The sequence below is a fragment of the Emys orbicularis genome, chromosome 12 (assembly GCF_028017835.1).
Source record: "Emys orbicularis isolate rEmyOrb1 chromosome 12, rEmyOrb1.hap1, whole genome shotgun sequence".
NCBI lineage: Eukaryota > Metazoa > Chordata > Testudines > Emydidae > Emys > Emys orbicularis.
In genome coordinates, this window is record NC_088694.1 from 37,508,939 (window position 1) to 37,531,638 (window position 22,700).

Here is a 22,700-nt window from a genome sequence, read left to right on the forward strand (position 1 = left end):
AGGCAGCCAGTCCCCACCCTGGGGCCGGATGGGAGCCGACACCCCCTAGAGAGGAAAGGCCCCGTGTCTCCAGCCCCCTGAGCCAGCCAGTCCCTGCCTTGGGGCCTGATGGGAGCCGGCACCCCCTAGAGGGGAAAGGCCCCATGTCTCCAGCCCCCTGAGCCAGCCAGTCCCTGCCTTGGGGCCGGATGGGAGCCAGCATCCCCTGGAGGGGAAAGGACCCATGTCTCTAGCCCCCTGAGCCAGCCAGTCCCTGTTCTGGGGCCGGATGGGAGCCAGCGCCCCCTACGGGGGAAAGCCCTGTGTCCCCAGCCCTCTGAGACAGCCAGTCCCCGCCGTAGATGGGAAAGGCTCCATGTCCTATTCCCCACCCCCCTGATCTAGCCAGTCCCTGCCCTGGAGCCGGATGGGAGCTGACACCCCCTAGAGGGGACAGGCCGTTTGGGGTCAGTCTCTGCAAGGCATGGCCCCTGGAGCCCCCACCCCGCCCTGCCTCCCCCTCAGGCCCAGACAGCAATGGTGGCCATGACGGTGAAGCCCAGGGCGATGAAGGAGAACTTGGCCAGGGGCGGCTCGCGGGAGCTCAGCTCGTGGGGCAGGATCTCCAGGAAGGTGATGTACAGGAAGGTGCCGGCTGCCACCCCCTCCACCAGGGCCATGGCCAGCCCGCCGGCCGCCCCGCCCGAGAACGAGAGCCCGATGCCAACGGCCATGCCAGAGGGGGACATGAGGGCGAAAATGCCCAGGTAGAGCAGCCTCCAGCGGGGCCGGGTGCCGCTTTGCACCAGCTGCAGCCCCAGGCTGAAGGCGATCACGCCCTTGTGGGCCAGCACAGCCAGGCAGAGCTGGAGGGCCCCCGCCTCGCCCTGCTGCACCCCCACCGCCAGCCCCTCGAAGAGTGAGTGCAGCGACAGCGTAATGAAGAGCACCAGGGCCCGGAAGGAGCCAGGTGAGGGGCCGCCAGGCCCCGGGACCCCATGGGAGTGGGGGACGGAGGGGACGCTGGGGGCTGAGCAAGCAGGGTCCTTGCCCGGGGCCCCGTGGGACGGTGGAGCTGCGTGGCAGCAGTGCAGCACCAGGCTCTCGGTGAGGAAGACAAGGAAGAAGCCGAGGGAGATGACGAGCTCCGCGAAGGGGTAATCCAGCTGTGGGGAGAGGGATGGGGAGATGGAGGAAGATACACGGTTTGTTTCAGAGGGACTCGCACGCAGCCACCCAGCCTGACCTTCCCCACCTCCACCCACAGCCTAAGGAGTGGGTCCCAAAGGGAGGGCTATTTAGGAGGGTGGAGTCTAGTGGTTAAAGCAGGGGGGCTGGGAGCCAGGACTCCTGGATTCTGTCCCCAACTCTGGGAAGGGAGATTTGACAAGGGTCAGTCGCTCCCCCTGCCTTGGCTCTGCTCTCACAGCTCTTTCCCCACAGCAGCCCTCTTCCCGCCTCTCCGCAGTGGGGGCACTTCCAGCTGAGAAGTGTTGGGGGTGCTCACCTCAGCCCCACAGGCACTGGCTCTAGACGAGTCGTTCTGTGTCCCCGTCAGGTTCTGCCCAGCGGCAGCCTGTGGGGAAACAAGAAGAGTCAGATATCGCGCTGGGGGGCAAGCGGTGCACTGACCCCATATACACCTGGAGGGGTGTCCCTGCACCCCCTGCTGGAGGGGATGGGCCCTGCTCCGTGTGTGTCCCTGCGCCCCCTGCTGGAGGGGACGGGCCCTGTTCTGTGTGAGTGTTTGTATGTGTGTGTCCCTACTCCCCCTGCTGGAGGGGACGGGCCCTGCTCCGTGTGTGTCCCTGCGCCCCCTGCTGGAGGGGACGGGCCCTGCTCTGTGTGTGTCCCTGCGCCCCCTGCTGGAGGGGACGGGCCCTGTCCTGTGTGCACCACACTGCTGGAGCAAGGGGGTCCCGTGCGTCTCTGCTCCATCTCACCTGCTGCAGCCGCTTGCCCAGCTCCCCCTGGATGTCTGTCAGCGCGTCGGCCGCCGTGTGCATGAGGCAGGCGCCCAGGAAGACCCCCGCTGCAAAGCAGCCGATGAAGCTCAGGATGCGCCGGTGCCGCCCTGTGGGAGGAGAGGGCCGGGGTGAGGCTAAGGCCACGGCCATGGGGCAGGGCTGAGCAAAGCAATCCCAGCTTGGGAGGTGGGTCTCGAACTGGGGAACCACACAGCCTGGGGCAGGGAGAAAGCCAGAGGTGGGGCAGCAGGCACAGAGCCCTGGACTGGCACCGGGAACACCTGGGTTCCAGTTCTGGCTCAGGCTGTTAGGTGAGCTTGGTAAGTCACTTGGCCTCCCCATGCCTCAGTTTCCCCATCTGTACAATGGGGCTAATGAGACTGACCTCCTTAGCAAAGTGCTTTAAGATCTGCTGACAGAACAAGGGTGATTAATGAACTGGCAAGAGGATGGAGTGAAAGCCGCACAGCTCCCCGGGGAGAAAGAGCTGGGCACAGATAGGAAGAACAAGGGCAAAGTAATGGCTAAGAAAGAAAGTGATACAGAGGTGGACAGACAGACAAAGCCTCAGTTTCCCTCAGGGGGTCCAGAGCCCCCTGAGTGTGACTGTTTCTTTTGCCCCACGGGGAGGCAGTGATGGGGCTGGGGCAGGATGGAGGTATCATTCATGTCTGCAGCTGCCCCATTGCCTTATTTACTAAGGGGGTTTCCCCTGCCCCGGGAGCCAGAAGCCTGCAGGGGACAGGGGAGGGGAAGCACCAGACAGACAGATACACAGAGAACAAGAGCGAGGAGCAGCAAGAGATAGATAGGCAGGCCTTGGCTACACTGGCGCTGCACAGCGCTGCAACTTGCTGCGCTCAGGGGTGTGAAAACGCCCCCCCCCCCGAGCGCAGCGAGTACAGCGCTGTAAAGCGCCAGAGCCTGCAGCGCTGCAAGCTATTCCCCTCGGAGAGGTGGAGTACATACAGCGCTGCGAGAGCTCTCTCGCAGCGCTGGCGGCGCGACTACACTTGCGCTTCACAGCGCTGCCGCGGCAGCGCTGTGCAGTCCCGAGTGTAGCCAAGGCCATAGATAGATAGATAAATAGATAAGAGTAGAGGTGTGCGCATGGGAATAGGTAGGTAGATGGATGAACGGAGGGGTGTCTATGGGAACAGATGATAGAGGAGCAGGGGTGTGTGTATGGGGATATGTAGGTAGATGGATGAACAGAGGGGTGTATATGGGGATAGGTAGATAGATGGATGGATGAACGGAGGGTGTGTATGGGGAAAGATGATAGAAGAGCAGATGGGTGTCTATGGGGATAGATGATACAGGAGCAGAGGGGTGTCTATGGGGACAGATGATAGGGGAGTAGAGGGGTGTCTATGGGGATAAGTAGATAGGTAGATGGATCGGTGAACAGACGGTGTCTATGGGGATAGATGATAGGGGAGCAGAGGGGTGTGTTTGGGGACAGATGATAGAGGAGCAGATGAGTGCATATGGGGATACCCAGCCCGCCCACCCCTGCGATGTGGATGGGAAGCCGCTGTCCCACTCCCCACCCCCAGCCCCTCTTCACCTTTGGCCGCTTTGATCTGGAACCACTTGACCTGGGCCGGGATGAGGCCGCAGACGAGGGTAATGAACAGCAGAGCCACCAGGCAGCCGATCTTCACCGCCAGGAGCGGCTCCATCTGCGCGGGCGCCAGGAGGGCCAGGCAATACAGCTGGGCCTTACCCTGGGCTCACACCCTACAGCCCCTCCTCCACAATGCCCTGCTAGCCCGTCCTCTCCTGTCCCCCCTCGTCTAACCCGTCCCAGGCTAGGGAGACCCCCACCACGGATGACCCTAACCCTAATCCTAGGTAGCCCAAGCCGGCGCCGAGCCCTCAGCCGAACCCAGGCCTGGCCGGGGACCCTTCCAAGCCCCGGGAATCGGTGGGAGATGCTGTGCCACACAGATTGGGTCAGGCCATTCCCAGTTCCCTGGCCATCCTCCTCTCCTCCTTCCCTCCCGTCTCTACCTCACTCCATCTGCCCCTCTGCCTTCCACTTCTCCTTCCTTCCCCCTCTCTCCCTGCATTCACTGCATCTCTGCTGCTTCTCCCTCCCTCTCCTGCTCCGCTCCTGCCACCTTCCCCAGCACCTCCCAGCCCCAGAGTGAATAATAACCTCCCAGGAGCAGGGAGAAGGGAGCCACCCCCTCCCCGCCCCTCCTTCAGTCTTAATTGCACCACCATTAAATAATTTATTGGGTAAACATTTCCCAAGAGCACTTTTCCCCACCACTTCCCCGGTCACCGGCTGCATTCCTAGCAGCTTAGATACGCTTGTATGGAGCACCCATCCCTCCCTAATACCCAGCAGGCCCTGGCCCGGGGGGATTTTCCAGCTGTCGAGGGGTTTGGTGCCAGGCTGGACAGTGCCGGATCAGCATCTCCTGGGCCCCAGGCAGGGTGAGGATGGAGAGACCTCAAACATACAGCGCCCCCGGGCCCTGGTCAGCCCTCCACCTCTGCCAGCTGCCCGGCCTGGATTCACAGGAGTGCCGGCTGTGTCTCCAACCGTGCCCCCGAGGACAGCCCGTCGGATCCAGCACCCGTTTCTCCCCCTGGCTGCCCAGCAGGCCCTCGGGAGAGACGCCACCAGCAGGGATCTGCAGTGACAAAGGCCAGCCTGGCAAACCAAGCCACTGCCTTTTACTCACCCGCAACCTGGGCTGAAGGGGCCTAAAGTCAGTGTCACCTGAGAGAGGCTCTGGCTGCCCTGCCGCTCCCAAACCCGGCCTCCCCATCTCTGCCCCAGCCATGGGCAGCCAGCACCTCGGATCCCAGCTGGCTCCCACCTCCCGACCCCATGCCCGACAGCTGCCCAGGAGGCTCCACGGGGTCTCCGCTGCTGAGGTCCTTTGTCCTCTGGTGACATGGGGACAGTTCTAGGTAGTGCACTGCTGTTTGTGTGACCCTTCTTCCCTCTCCCCCCAGGAGAAATTCAATTCTTCACACGCAGCGTGCATGGTGAGTGGGGAAACCGAGTCACACGCGTCCCAGACTAATATCACCATGCTGCCCCTACTGCCGCAGGACCCCTCGAGCTTCGTTACTGGCCAGGCAATACTGGGATGTTTGGTCACAAACGGGGCCAGATGACAACGTCCTGTTCCCCGCACTGGGGGCAGACAGGAGCCGGCATCCCGGCCCCACCTTCCATTCCCCACCCCACTAAGCCAGCTGGTCCCCACGCCCTGCGCCTGGGTCCCAGCCAGCGCCTCCTAGTGGGGATTAGCTGAGCTCCTCTGATGGTATCAGTGCCTCACTGCAGCTTAGCTCCTGAAACACACCCCGGCCCTTCACCCGCTGTTTACTCTGCACAGAGCATTTCCCAACACCACCACAAGCAGCCCATGGGCCACGGCCCTGATGCAGCATAACCCTCAGTGTCCCTGGCAGCCAGAGCTGGCCCCATGGTCCCAGTGTGGCGCTAGGTAGTGGGGTGGGGACTCGGTAGGGGGTGCTCTCCCCAAGCATGCAGTGCTGGCAGGGAAGAGGGTGGGGACCCGCAGGGGGCGCTGTCCTGCAAGGAGCAGGAAGGGGGCCCCACAGGGAGCGGGGGGAGGTCTGCATGGAGCAGGGTGCGGGCCCCACAGGAGAGATTGTCCCATAAGGAGCAGGATGGGGGACCCACAGTGGACGTTATCCCGCAGGGAGCAGGGTGGGGGGCCGCAGGCAGCGCTGTCCTGCAGGGAGCTGAGGCCACCCAGAGCTCAGCCCCCCCCACTTCAGCCCCGTGGTCGCCTGCCAAGCCTACGCACACAGCTGGGTCACGCCCAGGGGCTCCATGGAACCAGCTGAGCCCGTTCCCCCGCCCAAGCTATTGCAATGGCAGCAAGTGGTAACTCACCCGAGCGCAGCACATGCTGTGCCCAGCGTGCGGGGCATGCTCACCGCCCACGGGGGGGGAGGGGGCTGGCCACCCACAAGAGGAAACCAAGACCCACAAGGGGAAGGGACACAGTGACAGAACAGAACCAGGAGTTCTGGCTCCCAGCCCCCGCTGCTCTAACCACTAGCCCCCACTCCCCTCCCAGGGCTGGGGAGAGATTTTAGGGGGGAGGGATAGCTCAGTGGTTTGAGCATTGGCCTGCTAAACCCAGGGTTGTGAGCTTAATCCTTGAGGGGGCCATTTAGGGATTGGGGCAAAAATCTGTCTGGGGATTGGCCCTGCTTTGAGCAGGGGGTTGGACTAGATGACCTCCTGAGGTCCCTTCCAACCCTGATATCCTATGATAACCCAGAAGTCCTGACTCCCAGCCCCCGCTGCTCTAACCACCAGCCCCCACTCTAGGGTGACCAGACAGCAAATGTAGAAAATCAGGACAGGGGGTGGGGGGTAATAGGAGCCTAAATTAATGGAGATATCCTATCTCCTAGAACTGGAAGGGACCTTGAAAGGTCATCGAGTCCAGCCCCCTGCCTTCACTAGCAGGACCAAGTACTGATTTTGCCCCAGATCCCTAAGTGGCCCCCTCAAGGATTGAACTCACAACCCTGGGTTTAGCAGGCCAATGTTCAAACCACTGAGCTATCCCTCCCCAAAAAAGAAAAAGACCCAAAAAATCAGGACTGTCCCTATAAAATCGGGACATCTGGTCACCCTACCCCACTTGCCTCCCAGAGCTGGGGAGAGAACCCAGGAGTCCTGACTCACAGACTGCTGCCAGTCTAACCCTGCGCAGTAACTGACGCCAAAGCCGGTGGACTGTTTTAGGCTCTCTTTATTGGACCCAACCTGGGTGCCGGGGAGCCACCAGCTGCAGAAGGGAACCCAGGAGTCCTGCTGGCTCCCCCGTGCTCATTGGGGCCAGCACCTGCACCTGCAGTGCCGCAGGCCATCAGAAGACCCCCCCCACCACCAGTGCCAATCCACTGGGTGCTTCCTGCCGCCGTCCCCACATCAATGCCCACGAGGGTCAGGCAACGGATCGCAGCGGGACCTCGGGGGCTCAGCATCTGCCCCCTGGGATGGGCTGGAGGGTTACTCCCCCGGAACGGCCTCCCCAGGGGGCATCGTCACGGGCAGCCGATCCCCCCAGTGGCTCAGCCGGGCACAGCGATACAGATCCCTGTGGGGAGAGGGAATGGTGAGGGGTCCGGCCCCCCGAGCCAGCAAGTTCCAGCTCCGGATGGGAGCAGGCACCTCCTAGAGGGGAAAGGCCCCATATCCCATTCCCCACCCCCTTGAGCCAGCCAGTCCCTACCCTGGGGCCAGTTGGGAGCCAGCGCCCCCTAGAAGGGAAAGGCCCGTGCCCCATTCCCTGCACCAGTTGGTCCCTGCCCTTGGGCCGGATGGGTGCTGGCACCCCCTAGAGGGAAAAGGCTCCGTACCCCATTCCCCACCCCGAGACAGCCAGTCCCTGTCCTGGGGCCGGATGGGAGCTGGCGCCCCAAGGAGGGGAAATGCCCCATATCCCATTCCCCCCCCCTCCCCCCGAGCCAGCCAGGCCCCGTCCCCGGGCCGTTGGCGGAGCGGTACCTGCCGTGCCGGCGCGCGGTGATCACGGCGTGCTGCAGGCTCCCGTCGGCACAGCACAGGTGGCAATGGACGTGCCGGGCGCAGCCCAGGACGGCCTGGGTGATGCGGGGCCAGGGCTCCTCACCCTCCCCTGGCCCCCGGCGCAGGATCAGGAAGGAGAACAACTCCTCCTTCAGCGCCGGGTTCTGCAACAACACGCAGGCAGGGGGTGAGCCGGGGGGTCCCCTGCAGAGCCCCCCCAATCCGCCCTAGGGCTGGCCCCGGCCTGTTCCCCACCCTTGCAGCCAGGCATTCCCCGCCCTGGGACCAATCCCACCGCAGCTCCCCATACGCCCCGCTGCCTGGGGGAGGGCACAGCTCCCCATACGCCCCCGCTGCATGGCGGGAGGGGCACAGCTCCCGATATGCCCCCGCTGCCAGGCGGGGGGGGCACTCACCCAGTGGAAGGGCAAGGGGTGGTAGGCCTGGAGGTAATTGCAGGGCAGGGGCCGCTCGGGGTTCAGCCGTGGGCAGGGCAGGTGGTGCGGGCACTAGGGGACAGAAACTGGTGTTAGAGCATCCCACGTCCCCCCCCAGCCCAGCATCTGGGCACCTGGCTGGCCTCGGCCCGCCCTCCCCAAAATCCACCGATCGAACTTCGACCCACCCCCCCAACCCCCTCCACCTGGCCTCGGCCCATCCGCCCAACCCCCTCCAGCCGCCCTGCAGGCCTCAGCCCGCTCCCCCCACCCCGCCAATACTCACTGGGGCGAAGACGTGAGCCTCCCGTGGGTCATGCACCACCTTGTCTCCCCCCTGTTGGCAGAGGGGAGAGGACTTAGAGCCCAAAGGGAACCAGCTGCACCCCCTGTTCCCTCTGCACGGCCGGCCCGGACCCCGGGTCCTGTTCCATCCCAGTCCCTCCCCTTGGAGTACCTGGGGAGCAGAGCTCTGCACTGCCAGCCCAGACGCCTGGGTCTCGTTCCATCCCAGTCCCTCCCCTTGGGGTACCAGGGCGGGGGAGCTCTGCACTGCCGGCCCGGACGCCTGGGTCCCGTTCCATCCCAGTCCTTTCCCAGAGGGGCCCCCCAGTGCTTTGTGTTATTGTCCCGGACACCCGGGTCCCATTGTCTATCCGTTCTCCCCTCCCCCAGTGGCTGGGAGCCTGCCAAAGCTGCTGGAGGTGGGGAGGGGGGATTGCAGGGGGGGCTCCCGCCACGGCCCCAGGGAAGGAGCAGGGTCCCCTCACCCCCAGGACGATCTCTCGCGCCTCCATGAGCATCTGGTGCCCCTCTTTGGTTCCGTTCTCCACCAGCACCTGGAGGGGATTGGGTGTTAGAGGGGCTGATCTTGGGGGGAGGGGAAGAGACTAGGCATGGGGGGGGGATGAACTGGGGGGCGGGGAGGGGGCAGAGGGGTCAATCTGGGGGAGGGGAGGGAGATGCTGGGGGGACTGATTTGGGGGAGGGGAGGGGGACTCCAGGCTGGTTGGCCGAGGGACTCTGGGCAGGGGGGCAGAGAGGCAGGGGGTTACTCACCAGGAAGCCGTCCGTCTTCCTCCACAGCGTCTGTATGGTCTCCCTGCGCTCAGCCAGGCTGGGCAGCTCGTTCAGGGAGAAGGCTGAAACCACCAGGTCAAACTTCACCTGCAAGTGCCCCAGGAGGGAGACATGGGATGTGGGCGGGGTGGGGGAGATCAGACAATAGCCCCCTGGCTGGGGTGGGGCAGATCCCCAGAGACCTCCCTCCCCCACTGGAGAATGCCCCAGCATCCAACCGCTCTGACCCGCCCCCTCTTCCTCATGCTGCTGCTGTCCTCCACCCCAGAGCCAAACGCATTTTGGTGCTGCCTCCCCAACAGAACCGCAAAGCAACGTGGGATGGCGCCAGGCGGGCAGCTCTGGCAAGCCGGAATCTAACAACACTGGCGCCCCCACCCCCAGGCTTCCTTGCAAAGCACTGGACCCCCCAGCGCTCCCCCATAGACCCAGCTGCCCCTGTATTCCCCGCCACCCCTACAGGCAGGGCCCTTTACCTTGGGCGAGACAGGGAGGAACTGCCGGAAATAGACGCCTGGGAAGAGTGGGGTCTGGGGGGACTCGGAGCCACCTGGAGCAGGGAGGGATGGACAGACAGACAGACATCAGGGCGGGGGTCACAGAGAGGGAGACAGACAGGACAGGAGGCAATGGAATGAGAGAACGATGCAAGAAGGGCCTGGAAGCCCGGACTCCTGGGTTCTCTCCCCAGCTCTGGGGTGGCAGAGGGATCTAGTCTAGTGGAGTGGAGTGGAGTGGTGTGGGGGGATGCTGGGAGCCAAGACTCCTGGGTTCTTTCCCTGCTCTGGGGTGGCAGAGGGGTCTAGTGGTTACAGCGGGAGGGGTTGGGAGCCAGGACTCCTGGGTTCTTTCCCAGCTCTGGGGTGGCAGAGGGGTCTAGCAGTTAGAACTGGGGCCCTACCAGCACTGGCTGGGCACTCAGCAGCGCCCCTGGAGGCCTCACCTTGCAGCAGCCGCTCGGCGAGGGTCAGCATGGGGGCGGAGCTGTCGACACACAGGTACTCACGCAGGGTCTGGCCCCAGGCACCATGCGCCGCCCTGCACAGAGAGGTGGGAGCATGAGACACCAACAGCGCTTCCAGGACCACAGGAAATATCCCCCCCGCAGGGCAGAGGCTCACCAGCTGACGGAGCCCGTCCCAGAGCCGAAATCCAGCAGGGTGCGAGGGGCGAAGGCCGGAACCCGCTTCTGGATCTAGAGGGCAGAGCAAAGAGAAACCGCATCGGGCCCAGCACAGCTCCGCATAGACGACAGGTGGAGGGTGGGACTACTTCCCTTCAGAGAGTGGGGGCTAGTGGTTGGGAGGGGGCGGGGGGCTGGGAGCCAGGACTCCTGCGCAGAGTTCCCTCTAATTTTTTACATCCATGTGCAGAATGAATTTTATTATGTACACCAGTATGGCGCTGATGGGGGAGGGGGGGCGAAGTGTGGGAGGGGGAAGAAGGTTGGGGTGTAAGGGGTGAGGGCTCTGGTTGGGGGTGCTGGCTCTGGGATGGGGCTGGGGATGAGGGGTGCGGGGTGCTGGAGGGGGTTCAGGGCTGGGGCAGAGGGTTGGGGTGCGGCCGGGAATGAGGGGTTTGGGATGCAGGCTGCCCCTTGGGCTACAGCAGGGAGAGAGGACTCCCCCCAGCCTTCTCTCGCCGCAGCAGTTTGAGGCGGGGGAGAGGCGCCTCTCCCTGGCTGCGGCAGCTCCGGCGGGGCTGCACTGGGCCGGTCCAAGGGAGAGGCGCCTCACCCCCGGCCGGGGCAAGTCCGGGGCAGATCCACGCTGGGGCCAGCAGGGAGGGGGGCCTCTCCCCTGGCAGGTCCACGCTGGGGCCGGCAGGGAGGGGCACCTCTCCCCTGGCAGGTCCACGCTGGGGGAGAGGCACCCCTCCCCGCAATAGCCCTGAGCCCCTGCATGGGGCTTAATAGGCAGCTGCGCAGCCACGCAGCTTAGAGGGAACTTAGCTCCTGCGTTCTCGCCCCAGCTCTGGGAGGGGAGTGGGGTCTAGTGCTTAGCACAGTGTCTCACCTCATGGAAGGCTCTGGACACAGCCGCAAACCCCCCATCCAGCCGAGCTGCCATGTACACAAGACTCAGCTCGTCTGTATACCTGAGACGGGAAGAACACACAGAGCACATCAGTTGGGGATTCTGACCCCCCCACACACACCCCAGAGCCAGTGCTGACCTCCTTTACTGCCTGCCAGAAACTGGGGCTGGTAAACAGATGTCATGCCCCACCCCAGAACTGGCTGCACCTTAGCTCTTGTGAGTCATCCCCATGTGGCGTCGCTGTGCGGCTATTTCCCAGCTGCTCCACCCCAGAGCTGGCTGCATCTCAGTGCTGGGAGAGGCGTTCCTGTGTGACCTCCTTCACTGCCTGCCAAAATCTGAGGCTGGTAAACAGATGCTCCACCCCACCCCAGAGCTGGCTGCATCTCAGGAGTGGGCGAGATGTCTCTGTGTGGCATTGCTGTGTGTCTATTCCCAGCTGCCCCACCCCAGAGCTTGCTGCATCGCAGCGCTGGCTGAGGCATTCCCATGTGACCTCCTTCACTGCCTGCCAAAATCTGAGGCTGGTAAACAGATGCTCCACCCCACCCCAGAGCTGGCTGCATCTCAGTATCGGGTGAGCCGTCCCTATGTGGCATCGCTGTGCAGCTGTTCCCCAGCTGCCCCACACAAGAGCTGGCTGCATCTCAGCACTGCAGGTGACCCATTGCAACCCCGAGAGGGTGTCACCTCAGTGCCTCCCAGTGATAGGTGGTTTTTCGAAGCCTGTTCAGCACCCTCCTCTGCAGCTTCTCCTTCTCAGCGTCGGTCAGGGGGCTGGATGCGTCTGACGGAGAGAGACAGGGTTAAGCACAGAGCTGGCCGGGGGAGACCAAGCAGAGAGAGAACACTGAGTGAGGAGAACGCCCCCCGCCGGGCCTCCACCCCGCAGCACTGTGGGGTACTGGGGCCAGCACTGACTGCATGGGGAGAGCCCCTTCACCCGGCTGGTTTCTCCCCATCCTGCCCCTCAGTCGGCGCTCACCTGCTGTGCGGGGCTGGACTTTCTCCCTCAGCTGCTGCTCCAGCTGCTGCCCTCTCCTCTGCAGCTCGCTGGCCTCCAAGGGGCGCTTCCGGCTCCAGAGGTAGTTGGTCAGGGCCACCACCTGGTCCTTCAGCCCATGCACAGTGGACTCTGGTGGGGGATAAATGAGATACGATGGGCCCAGTGAGAAGCCCATCACGCTGAACAGAGCAGGGTTCACCTGGTGCTGAGATGTACCCAGCTCTGGGGTCTGACAGCTGGGTAACAGCCGCACATAACACCACATGGGGATGGCTCTCCCGGCACAGAGATGCAGCCAGCTCTGGGGTCTGGCAGCTGGGTAACAGCCGCACATAACACCACATGGGGATGGCTCTCCCGGCACAGAGATGCAGCCAGCTCTGGGGCAGAGCAGCTGGGTAACAGCTGCACATAACACCACATGGGGATGGCTCGCCCTGAGCTGAGATGCAGCCAGCTCTGGGGCAGGGCAGCTGAGTAACAGTAGTGCAAGGAGGGAGTACCCCTACTGAGCCCCTCACCCTGCTTCTTGCAGCACCAAGCCCCCTCGCGCCCAGTGGTTACTTACGCTCCACCAGCAGCTGGGCAGCCTTCACCAGTTTGGCCGGGAGCCGAACACTCCTGAGATGCAGCACCCCTGGGTGCCGGCGGTGGGGGACGTTGCCCAGAAAGTCGGAGGAGTTGTCCACCTGGGAAACCCTTGGGATGATGGTGGAGAAGGCCTGAGTAGGGAGAGAGCCATCAGGAGAGCAGGGCAGCAAGGATAAGTCCATGCATCCCTATATGGCCTGCATGGGAAGGTCCATATGGGGCTGTATGGCTCAGCCAGTGGGCAGTGAGGGTAGCAGGGCCATATGGGGGATACTGCATAGCAGCAGGCTCTATATGATTATAGCCTGGTAGGCTAGTCAATATGGGGTTATATAGCCCAAGCAGGACCATGGCCCCAGGCTCCAATGGGTTTGGGTTGGTGGCAATGTCAGAAATGGGTGTATATGGTTTTACATAGCGATACTGTCAGATTTAGAGTGGGGAGCTGAAGGTGGAAGACTGGTCATTACCTGGTCATATGGCATGGGGCAGGATAGGACATACGGAGTTACGTGGTGGGGGTGGAAAAGGGGGGCATAGCTCCCTCGTGAATTATCCCCACTGGCCCGTCACGCTGCACTGACCGCATTGCATCGCGTTTGGGGACTGGCTTGGGCACTCCGGAGGAACCAATCCCTGTCCAACACGCGCTGTCCATGCACGACTTACTCTCCATCTCAGCTTACAACCCAGGCTTATCTTATCCGCTGTAAACGGCTCCCTGGGCGTTCCCCTTATCTCAGCCAGCACCGAGATTCTGCTCCCAGACCTCCTGACCTCCCTAATCCTGCCTCCAAATGGGGCCAACGTCCAACATCACCACATCCCATTACTCACATCAGGCCAGGCCGACGCTGCACCCCTTTGTTTGCCTTTCCCCCATTAGCTTACGTTTCACTGGCACCGTGTCCCCGTCCTCCTGTGCCTTCCTTTTTAAGGTCTCTGCTCAGCAACGTGTTCCCAAGTCCACGGTCGCTCTAATCATTTCCACCGCCATTAACCCCAGGCTCAAAGTACGAGGCAGGGGCTGCCCGCCCACCTCCTAGGGTCCAGCCCCAAACCCACACTGTACGCTTGCTCTGCCTGTGAAGCGTCCTGCTGTAATTTCACCTGGGGTTTTCTTTTAATCACCCCATGACAAACTGCTCCAAAACAGCATAATCTTTTGATCTGTCACCACTGGACAGTTCAACGTGAACCAAAGCACAGATCAAGGAAAATAACGTTCCCTGGCTCCATTCCAGGAGCGGCCCTCAACAGCCACCCCACAATACTTGTTATCACCGGCATGGGCAGTTCCTGCTTCACTAATGTCCCAATGTGGAGCCTGCTCCGCCAAAGCGAACCTGCACCCGAGCAATTCCATTTGCTACTCCAAGCAAGACCAGGGCCAGCATGCGTCAATTCAAGACAGCAAGGTTCCTTGCTCCATATCACTTAAGGCCGCTTTTACTTTGCATGCCATGCATTCCTTATATACTTCTCAGGGTATTATTATTAGAACACACTGACTTAATGTCTTGCCTATCTGAATGCAATTACAACATCATTAATGAGCCCTTGGTTTTGCTTAATACATCAATACGGTACTTTTGCTTCAATTTTTTGTTGAAATGTTTGGTTATACAAGGTATGCCAGGTATTACATGGTTTGGTGGTGCGGGAGCTGGTCCATAGAGGGTTAATACAGCCCAAAGAAGAAGAGTCTTGTCCATTGTGGATAGTTCTCTGAAAACATCCACTCAATGTGCAGCGGCAGTCAAAATAGCTAACATAATGTTGGGAATCATTAAGAAAGGGATAGAAATAAGACAGAAAATATCATATTGCCTCTATATAAATTCATGGTACATCCACATCTTGAATACTGCGTGCAGATGTGGTCACCCCATCTCAAAAAAGATATACTGGAATTGGAAAAGATTCAGAAAAGGACAACAAAAATGATTAGGGGTATGGAACGGCTTCCGTATGAGGAGAGATTAATAAAACTGGGACTTTTCAGCTTGGAAAAGAGACGACTAAGGGGGGATATGATTGAGGTCTATAAATTCATGGAGGATAGGTCCATCAATGGCTATTAGCCAGGATGGGCAGGGATGGTGTCCCTAGCCTCTCTTTGCCAGAAGCTGGGAATGGGCGACAGGAGATGGATCACTTGATCACCTGTTTTGGTCATTCCCTCTGGGGCACCTGGCATTGGCCACTGTTAGAAGACAGGATAGTGGACTAGATGGACCTTTGGTCTGACCCAGTATGGCCATTCTTGTGTTCTTATATGTTGCAATATAACTGGAGAGAGTCTGGTCCATATGGGGTTATTTGGCCGGGGAGCTGATGTGTGCTTTAAGGTGTGTGTGTGTGGGGGGGGGGGGGGGTACAAATACCGACATTGTATTTCAAAAATAAGGAACTGTTTTCTTAGCAACCCCACCCCACCCCTTCTCCTGATATTATTTTTATCATTATTATTATTATTAATAATAATAATAATTCTACTAAGCAGGACTCACCTACATTCACCAGGGGTATCTCTTGCTGCTTTTTGCAGCACTCAGGAACTTCCAATCTTGTTGTACAAAAAAAAAGGGGCATCCCTTGTAATAAGGGACTGTTGGCAACCCTAGTGGGGGGGAGGGGTTGGTCCATACATGGTTATATTGCCATGAGAACATAAGAACGGCCATAATGGGTCAGACCAATGGTCCCTCTAGCCCTGTAGCCTGTCTTCCGACAGTGGCCAATGCCAGGTGCGTCAGAGAGAATGAACAGAGCAGGGCAATCCATCGTGTCATTCAACCCCCACTTCTGGCAGTCATGGGGAGTTATATGGCCCAAAGGGGTTTGGTCCAGACAGCATTATATGGCTGGGGGGAGTCTGGTCCATATGGGGTTATATGGCCTGGGGGGTCTCTGGCCTGTACAGGGTTATATGGTTGGGGGAGAGTATAAGGCCTGAGGCACTGGTCCATACAAGGCTATATGGCCTGCAGCAGGGGGTTGGCTCTGGGTTGCAGTCCTGACAGGGTTATAGGAGTCTGATCTACACAGGGTTATATGGCCTGAGAGGAGGGATGGTCCATATGGGGATATATGGCCCAGGAAGTTGTAGGGCGGGGCGGTTAGTTGGAGGGGGAAGGGTCAGATCTCGTCAAAGGCCATGGGCGGAGCTATATGGCCAGGAGGCGGGGCTCCTTCGGGGGCAGGGGTGCGCTGAGCTGGTCACGTGCTCTGCTTCCCCTCACCCGCCGTTGGTGCCGGGTGCCGAAGCCGCCCCAGAGAGAGGCTGCACGCGCCCTTTACGCAAATCCCTTCTTGCCTATTCACGAGGTACCGGGCGCGGGCGGTCACTCACCCGGAGCGTGGATGGGCCGCCGCGAGGTCCCCAAAACCTCCGTACCCGCCTCGCTGCCGCGGGGGCCGCCATCTTGGAACACCCACGGCCCCACCTCCAACGCACGGCCGCCGGAGCGAGAGGGCGGGCCGCGCCCGGGGACCAATCGCGGGCGGCTATGTAAATGAGAAGGTGGAACGCCGCGGCGGGAGCGGCGATTGGGCCAGCCCGCTACGAGTGGGCGGGGCCTACGCGGCGGGTGTGGGCAGCCCGTGTTTTGGGCGCGAGAAGCGCGGACGCCATCGCCCATCCCGCGCCTCGCTTGTGGCTGATTGGTCCAATCTCCGCTCGTCCCGCCCTCCTCCTTCCCTCCCCTAGCGTTCCACGTTCTTTTTGCATATTCTCCCGCCATTGGCCACCACGCTGCCCAGCTCACTTCTCCCGTGGGGAGGGCTGCTCCGAAATCCAGTTTTGTGCTAGAGGGAACTGCCTGGGCGGGTTAATCTGGATTAGGGTACCTGTCTGGGACGGTTAATCTGGATTAAGGTGGGGAGCTTCAGTGAGGGGCTGCGTTTGATTTTTTTGGGGCCTTGATTGAAGCCATCAGCTCTTGCCTTTACAGCCATTTAACCAGGGCTCTCCCTGCAAATTGGGAGGGAGCCAATTTAACTGGAAACGTTCTTTGCAAAATGGGGAGTAGCGTGGGAGGGGAGCCAATGTAAGTGAAAAGTCTTTTTGCAAAGAGAGAAGGGCAGAGGCAATTTCCCTGGGATCTTCTTGTCAAAGGGGCAGGGGCTAGCTGAACCGATTTACAATGTGGAAATTTTTTTTTTTGTAAACTGAAGGAGGGGAGGGGGAGTTGCTGCCTAAAATAATTTACGGGGAAATTTTCTCTGCAAAAGGGAGAGCCTGAGGCAATTTAACGCGCTGGAAATCTGCTTTCAAACTGGGTCTGAGGGGGCCGAACCACTTTACCTGGCAAAATTCTTTGCAAATGGGGAGGGGCCTGAAACCAGGGGTTTAGAAAAACTTGGGGGTGTGGGGAAAATTCCATCAGCATAGAGGCCACTGGGTCTGGGATTGTATTGTATTCTGCAGGAGCTGGAGGGGGGATGTAGACCTGGGGGGGAACTGCCCCCCTTGACTCCTAGCAGATGAGGCACTGCAGTTTAACTGGAGATTCTCTTTCCAGACTGGGTTTGAGTGATTTAATGGGGGTCGGGGTTTAAATGGGGACAGATTTTGGTCTTGATCTAAGCAGTTTGAACTGATTTGCAGCCTGGATTGGAGGGAATTAATTGGGAGATTTGTCTCTGCAGCTCCCCCTGCCCTGTGTTTGGGGGGGATTGGCTCTGAGCCCCCCCTCCCCCCATCTTATTGTCTTTCCATAGCTGCTTTGAGCTGTAAAATCCAAGCGATGCCTGGCCAGGGGCGGAGTGGGGGGGACGTAGCCTATGCACCCTGCAGTGTTTCTGGGGTCCCCTGCTGTGCCACCTGTGACCATGAAGGTTGGAGGAAGGGGGACCCTGGCTCCCCAGCCCATGAATGTGAGGACCCAAGAGGGTGACCCTTCAGAGTAAAACAGACACAGGGCCAACACCCTCAGCGGGCGTAGGTCACCATAGCTCCACGGCAGAGCCTGACATCAGCTTTACATCCGCTGAGCATCCGGCTGCCGGTGTTGGAATTTCCAAAGGAAGCCAGACTCAGACTGGGCACCTAATTCCCTTATGCCCCTTAGAAAAATCCCCAGATAAATTGCTTTATAGTGGGACCCCCCTGAAATGCGGGAGGAGGGGATCTCTGGGCTTCATTGCATAGAGAGGTGGGAATGTCACAGGGTCTTGTGGTGACTCTTACCCAAGCTTCATAGCCAAATACAGAGAGGTGAGGGGCCAAAGTCTCAGCTGGTGCAAATTCAGACCAGCCTGGAAAGTCTTGCACTGTAAAGAACCTGACGAGGAAATGGCAGAAACTTAGACGGTTGAGATTTCCCCAGGCTAAGGCAGTCAGCTGCCCCAAACCCCATTTAAAATTAGTGGGACTTCAACATCCAAATCCCCTAGGAGACATTGGGACTCTCAGCTAGATCTTCCATTGATTTTAGTGGCAGACATGCACCTAAATCCCCTAGATGGCATTGAGGCTTTCAACCTGGATCTTCCAGTGGGATTGCTTGCAACTAGACCACGTTGTTTTGTGTTGACGGAGCTCGGCTGGGGAAAGTCCCTCTGGCTTTTGTTTCCTTAGATCCTAGCTAGCGTGAGAGGGGGCGTTACCTCTGAGGGCAAGGAGGTGAGCTGCTACCAAGTACAGTACAAGAGACTTTTCAGTGCATTGGGCTTTTCTCTGATTGGGATGCAAGGTTGACTGCCAGTCTGAATTTGTCTAGCTTCAACTTCCGGCCACTGGATATTTTTAATCAGAATGTCGTGCCAGGTCAAACACCTTTCAGAATTTGCAGTGTGTTACGTCAGCACTTTTACCTTTATCAACCAAATGTGTAATCTCATTACAAAAATATCAGATTAGTTTGGCAGCATCTAGTTTCCGTAAATCCATGTTGATTTGCATTAATTATAGTACTCTTCATTAGTTATTTATTAATCAAGTCCCATATCAGCTGCTCCCTGGTCTTGCCCAGGATCAATGTCTGGCTGACAGGCCTCTAATTACCAAGGTCATTCCGTTTACCCTTTTTAAAAATTGGCACACAATTAGTTTTCTTCTAGTCTTCTGGAACTTCCCCAGTGGTCCACGAGTGATCAAAAATCTTCATTAATGGTCTCCTCAGCCAGCTCTTTTAAAACTCTTGGATGCAAGTTCTCTAGACCTGCTGATTTAAAAATTTCCTCTCTTTTCCCCCCACCTGAAGAGCTTTACTAAGTAGCTGCAGAGGGAAATGCAGCTGCTGCTGGGCTGGAACCCACCTGCTAACAGTGCGCAGCAATGCTAAACGTTTCCAGAGAGGAAGTGAAGGGGAAGCCTGCATCCAAACGAATCTGTAGAGGGAATTTTAGGGATTAAGAACAATAGAAATGTCAGGCTGGAAGGGACCGTGAGAAGTCATCGAGTCCAGTCCCCTGCGCCAAGGCAGAACCAAGTAAACCTAGACCAGCCCTGACAGGTGTTTGTCCATCCTGTTCTTAAACACCTCCAGTGATGGGATTGGAGATGGACAAATCAGGGCTCTTGGTTTATATTTCTGACTCAAGGTCATTGGTTCTGAGGTGGGGGTGGAGTAGCAAGGCCCAGGGGTCTGATTGGGCATGGCACATGGGTGGGTGTGACGCTGCACTCCATAAAGTTTTATGGAAATATGCTTATGAGTGTGAACATAATGTAACTGGAATATGCTTTATGCAAGAGGTCTCTTTTAAGGTATCATCACAAAGCTTATAATCTACTGAGTGTGTTCATCCTATTTGTTTGCATGTATTATTTCTCTGTCTGGAGTTAGGAGAATAAGATATAAACTTGTATTACTGATGTAAAAACATTAAGTGGAAGCCATTAAGGGTGCTTCAGAATCAATGAACTGTGAATGGCTTTGTTTACCTGCAAGCCTTCCTGTGTAAGTGTCGGCCAGCTCCTAGGTAATGAAGAAGGAGGTCTTAAAGTGACATGTGATCATGTCACCTAAACTGGAATCCATCTTAAACCTGGTGCTTTTCCATTTAGAGGGAGGGGTGGGAACCCAGAGAGAGACAAAGGATTCCCGACTTGGACCAAAGCTATGAAAGGGGGTGGAACAGAACAAAGGGGGTACCAGTCATGAGAAAGCCCCTGCTTTTCATCTAAGATGCCTGCTGAAACTAACAAGGACTGTACCAGGGGAAAGGATTGGGCCCAGACTAGGAAGGAGTCTAGTCTGTGAAAGAAGCTTATTGGAACATCTCTGAGGGTGAGATTTACCTGTAAACAGTTTCGTAATGTATTAGGCTTAGAAACCTAGGCTTAGACTTGCGTGTTTTTGCTTTATTTTGCTTGGTAACTTACTTTGTTCTGTCTGTTATTACTTGAAACCACTTAAACCCTATTTTTTATTCTTAATAAAATCACTTTTGTTTATTATTGAACCCAGAGTAAGTGATTAATACCTGGGGGAGCAAACAGCTGTGCATATCTCTCTATCAGTGTTACAGAGGTCAAACAATTTATGGGTTTACTCTGTATCAGCTTTATACAGAGTAAAACAGATTTATTTGGGGTTTGGATCCCATTGGAAACTGGGTGTCTGGGTGCTGGAGACAGGTGACCTGCTGAGCAGTTTTTGGTTAAAGTCTGCAGCTTTGGGGGCGTGGACCAGACCTGGGTCTGTGTTGCAACAGGCTAGCGTGTCTGGCTCAACAAGGCAGGGTTCTGGAGTCCCAAGCTGGCAGGGAAAACTGGCTCAGAGGTAATTCCGTCAGCACATCAGGTGACAGTCCCAAGGGGGTCTCTGTGACCGAACCCGTCACAGTGGGGATATCGGTTTAGCTGGGCCCAGGGGTTGCATCAAGCAAGGCAGAGCGTGAGGGGAGCCTGCACACTGGAGGGGTCATGGTGCCCAATGCACTCCCTGTAGAAGTGTGCATTTCTGGGAATAGGACTCTCTCATCATTTACTGTAAAGAGGCAGAGGAACTTTCCAAGGGGCTAGCTCAGGGGCCAGTACCACCCGGGGCTGTGTGTCTCAAAGGGCAGAGCTAATTCACCTTTGAAAAATCCCTGTGGCCCCGAGTGATCACTTGCCTTGCTTATAATGGCTAGAAGATCATGTTCTCTGACCTCCGTGAAACAAATATGCGGCCCAGGCACCAGCTGTGTCCTCGGATTTACAGAGCCCGTGTCCTAGCCACTGAGCGAGGGAGGGCAGGTGCTGGTAGATTCAGAAACTTCAATTCTCTCCCAACCTCTCCCGCCCCACTCGCTGGGCTATAGGGCAGTCTCTGGCCATCCTTGCGCTGGGCTACTGGGCTCCCTGCCCCACTCACCACAGCCCAGCGCCCCATAGCACTGCTGTGGAGCCATCCCTGCCTGCCAGGGGAGAGCGCCCCTGCTCACCCCTGCCCCGCTCCCTGCAGCACAGCGCCCCTTAGTGCCATACTGGGGCATTGGGGTCAGCACTGACTGCCAGGGGAGAGCACCACCTACTGAGCCCTCCTCCCCGCTCCATGCAGCACAGCACCCCCTGCTGAGCCCCCACTCCGCTCCACACAGCACAGCACCCCCTGGCAATGCACAAGGGCATTGGGCAGCACTGACTGCCAGGCGAGAGCACACCCCCGACTAAGCCCCACACCCTGCTCCCTGCAGCACAGTGCCCCCAAGTGCCACACAGGCATTGGGGCCAGCACTGACTGCCAGGGAAGAGTGCCCTCTACTGAGTCCCCTGCCCCACTTCTTGCACCATAGCACCCCCTAGCATTACACTGGGGCATTGGGGTCAGCACTGACTGCCAGGGGAGAGCACCACCTACTGAGCCCTCCTCCCCGCTCCATGCAGCACAGCACCCACTGCTGAGCCCCCACTCCGCTCCACACAGCACAGCACCCCCTGGCAATGCACAAGGGCATTGGGCAGCACTGACTGCCAGGCGAGAGCACACCCCCGACTAAGCCCCACACCCTGCTCCCTGCAGCACAGTGCCCCCAAGTGCCACACAGGCATTGGGGCCAGCACTGACTGCCAGGGAAGAGTGCCCTCTACTGAGTCCCCTGCCCCACTTCTTGCACCATAGCACCCCCTAGCATTACACTGGGGTATTGGGGTCAGCACTGACTGCCAGGGGAGAGCACCACCTACTGAGCCCCCCTCCCCGCTCCATGAGGCACAGCACCCCCTGCTGAGCCCCCACCCCGCTCCACACAGCACAGCACCCCCTGGCAATGCACAAGGGCATTGGGCAGCACTGACTGCCAGGCGAGAGCACACCCCCGACTAAGCCCCACACCCTGCTCCCTGCAGCACAGTGCCCCCAAGTGCCACACAGGCATTGGGGCCAGCACTGACTGCCAGGGAAGAGTGCCCTCTACTGAGTCCCCTGCCCCACTTCTTGCACCATAGCACCCCCTAGCATTACACTGGGGTATTGGGGTCAGCACTGACTGCCAGGGGAGAGCACCACCTACTGAGCCCCCCTCCCCGCTCCATGCAGCACAGCACCCCCTGCTGAGCCCCCACCCCGCTCCACACAGCACAGCACCCCCTGGCAATGCACATGGGCATTGGGCAGCACTGACTGCCAGGCGAGAGCACACCCCCGACAAAGCCCCACACCCTGCTCCCTGCAGCACAGTCCCCCCAAGTGCCATACAGGCATTGGGGCCAGCACTGACTGCCAGGGAAGAGTGCCCTCTACTGAGTCCCCTGCCCCACTTCTTGCACCATAGCACCCCCTAGCATTACACTGGGGTATTGGGGTCAGCACTGACTGCCAGGGAGAGCACCCCCTACTGAACCCCCTCACTCCACTCCCTGTCCCACAGCGCCCCCTAGTGCTGCAGTGGGGCCAGCACTGACTGCAAAGGGAGAATGCCCCCTGCTGAGCCCTGCACCCCACTCCCTACCCCACAGCGCCCCCTCCAGACCCTTGCACACACTCGCAGCCACATCTGTTCCAGTAAATGTGTTTTATTCCCAGCACTGGAGGGCAAACTCAGCTCAACGCAGCCTAGGGCCCCTCCTGCCTCCAGGCCCAGGGCAGCTGCGCCCGGCGCTTCCCTGGGCTCTGGTGCGGC

General features: G+C 59.0%; 2 protein-coding genes across 2 annotated transcripts; both read right to left on the reverse strand.

Moving 5' to 3' along the window:
- Positions 1-500: 500 nt before the first annotated feature.
- SLC39A2 (solute carrier family 39 member 2) lies at positions 501-3,631 on the reverse strand. Its single transcript, XM_065414516.1, has 4 exons — positions 3,517-3,631; positions 1,923-2,053; positions 1,487-1,555; positions 501-1,145 (listed from the first exon to the last, which is right to left on the reverse strand). The coding sequence occupies exons 1-4, from the start codon at positions 3,629-3,631 to the stop codon at positions 501-503; spliced, it is 960 nt and encodes a 319-aa protein (XP_065270588.1).
- A 3,091-nt stretch (positions 3,632-6,722) lies between these two features.
- Positions 6,723-16,071, reverse strand: METTL17 (methyltransferase like 17). Its single transcript, XM_065414515.1, has 14 exons — positions 16,000-16,071; positions 12,622-12,775; positions 12,033-12,182; positions 11,738-11,834; positions 11,024-11,105; positions 10,130-10,203; positions 9,952-10,046; positions 9,485-9,558; positions 8,988-9,095; positions 8,699-8,767; positions 8,215-8,265; positions 7,908-8,000; positions 7,471-7,655; positions 6,723-7,060 (listed from the first exon to the last, which is right to left on the reverse strand). Exons 1-14 carry the CDS (start codon positions 16,069-16,071, stop codon positions 6,973-6,975), a joined length of 1,392 nt encoding a protein of 463 aa, XP_065270587.1. The 3' UTR covers positions 6,723-6,972.
- Positions 16,072-22,700: the final 6,629 nt, after the last annotated feature.

What these genes read in the sequence shown, in the direction of transcription:
- SLC39A2 (XM_065414516.1), bottom strand. Translation starts at nt 3,631, where the DNA reads ATGGAGCCGCTCCTGGCGGTGAAGATCGGCTGCCTGGTGGCTCTGCTG. An exon ending in CCAGATCAAAGCGGCCAAAG is followed by an intron (nt 2,054 to 3,516) that starts GTGAAGAGGGGC and finishes CTCCTCCCACAG; the next exon opens with GGCGGCACCGGCGCATCCTG. An exon ending in TGGGCAAGCGGCTGCAGCAG is followed by an intron (nt 1,556 to 1,922) that starts GTGAGATGGAGC and finishes GTTTCCCCACAG; the next exon opens with GCTGCCGCTGGGCAGAACCT.
- METTL17 (XM_065414515.1), bottom strand. Translation starts at nt 16,071, where the DNA reads ATGGCGGCCCCCGCGGCAGCGAGGCGGGTACGGAGGTTTTGGGGACCT. An exon ending in CGCCGAGCGGCTGCTGCAAG is followed by an intron (nt 9,559 to 9,951) that starts GTGAGGCCTCCA and finishes TCCCTGCTCCAG; the next exon opens with GTGGCTCCGAGTCCCCCCAG. An exon ending in CGCGAGAGATCGTCCTGGGG is followed by an intron (nt 8,266 to 8,698) that starts GTGAGGGGACCC and finishes CTCTGCCAACAG; the next exon opens with GGGGGAGACAAGGTGGTGCA.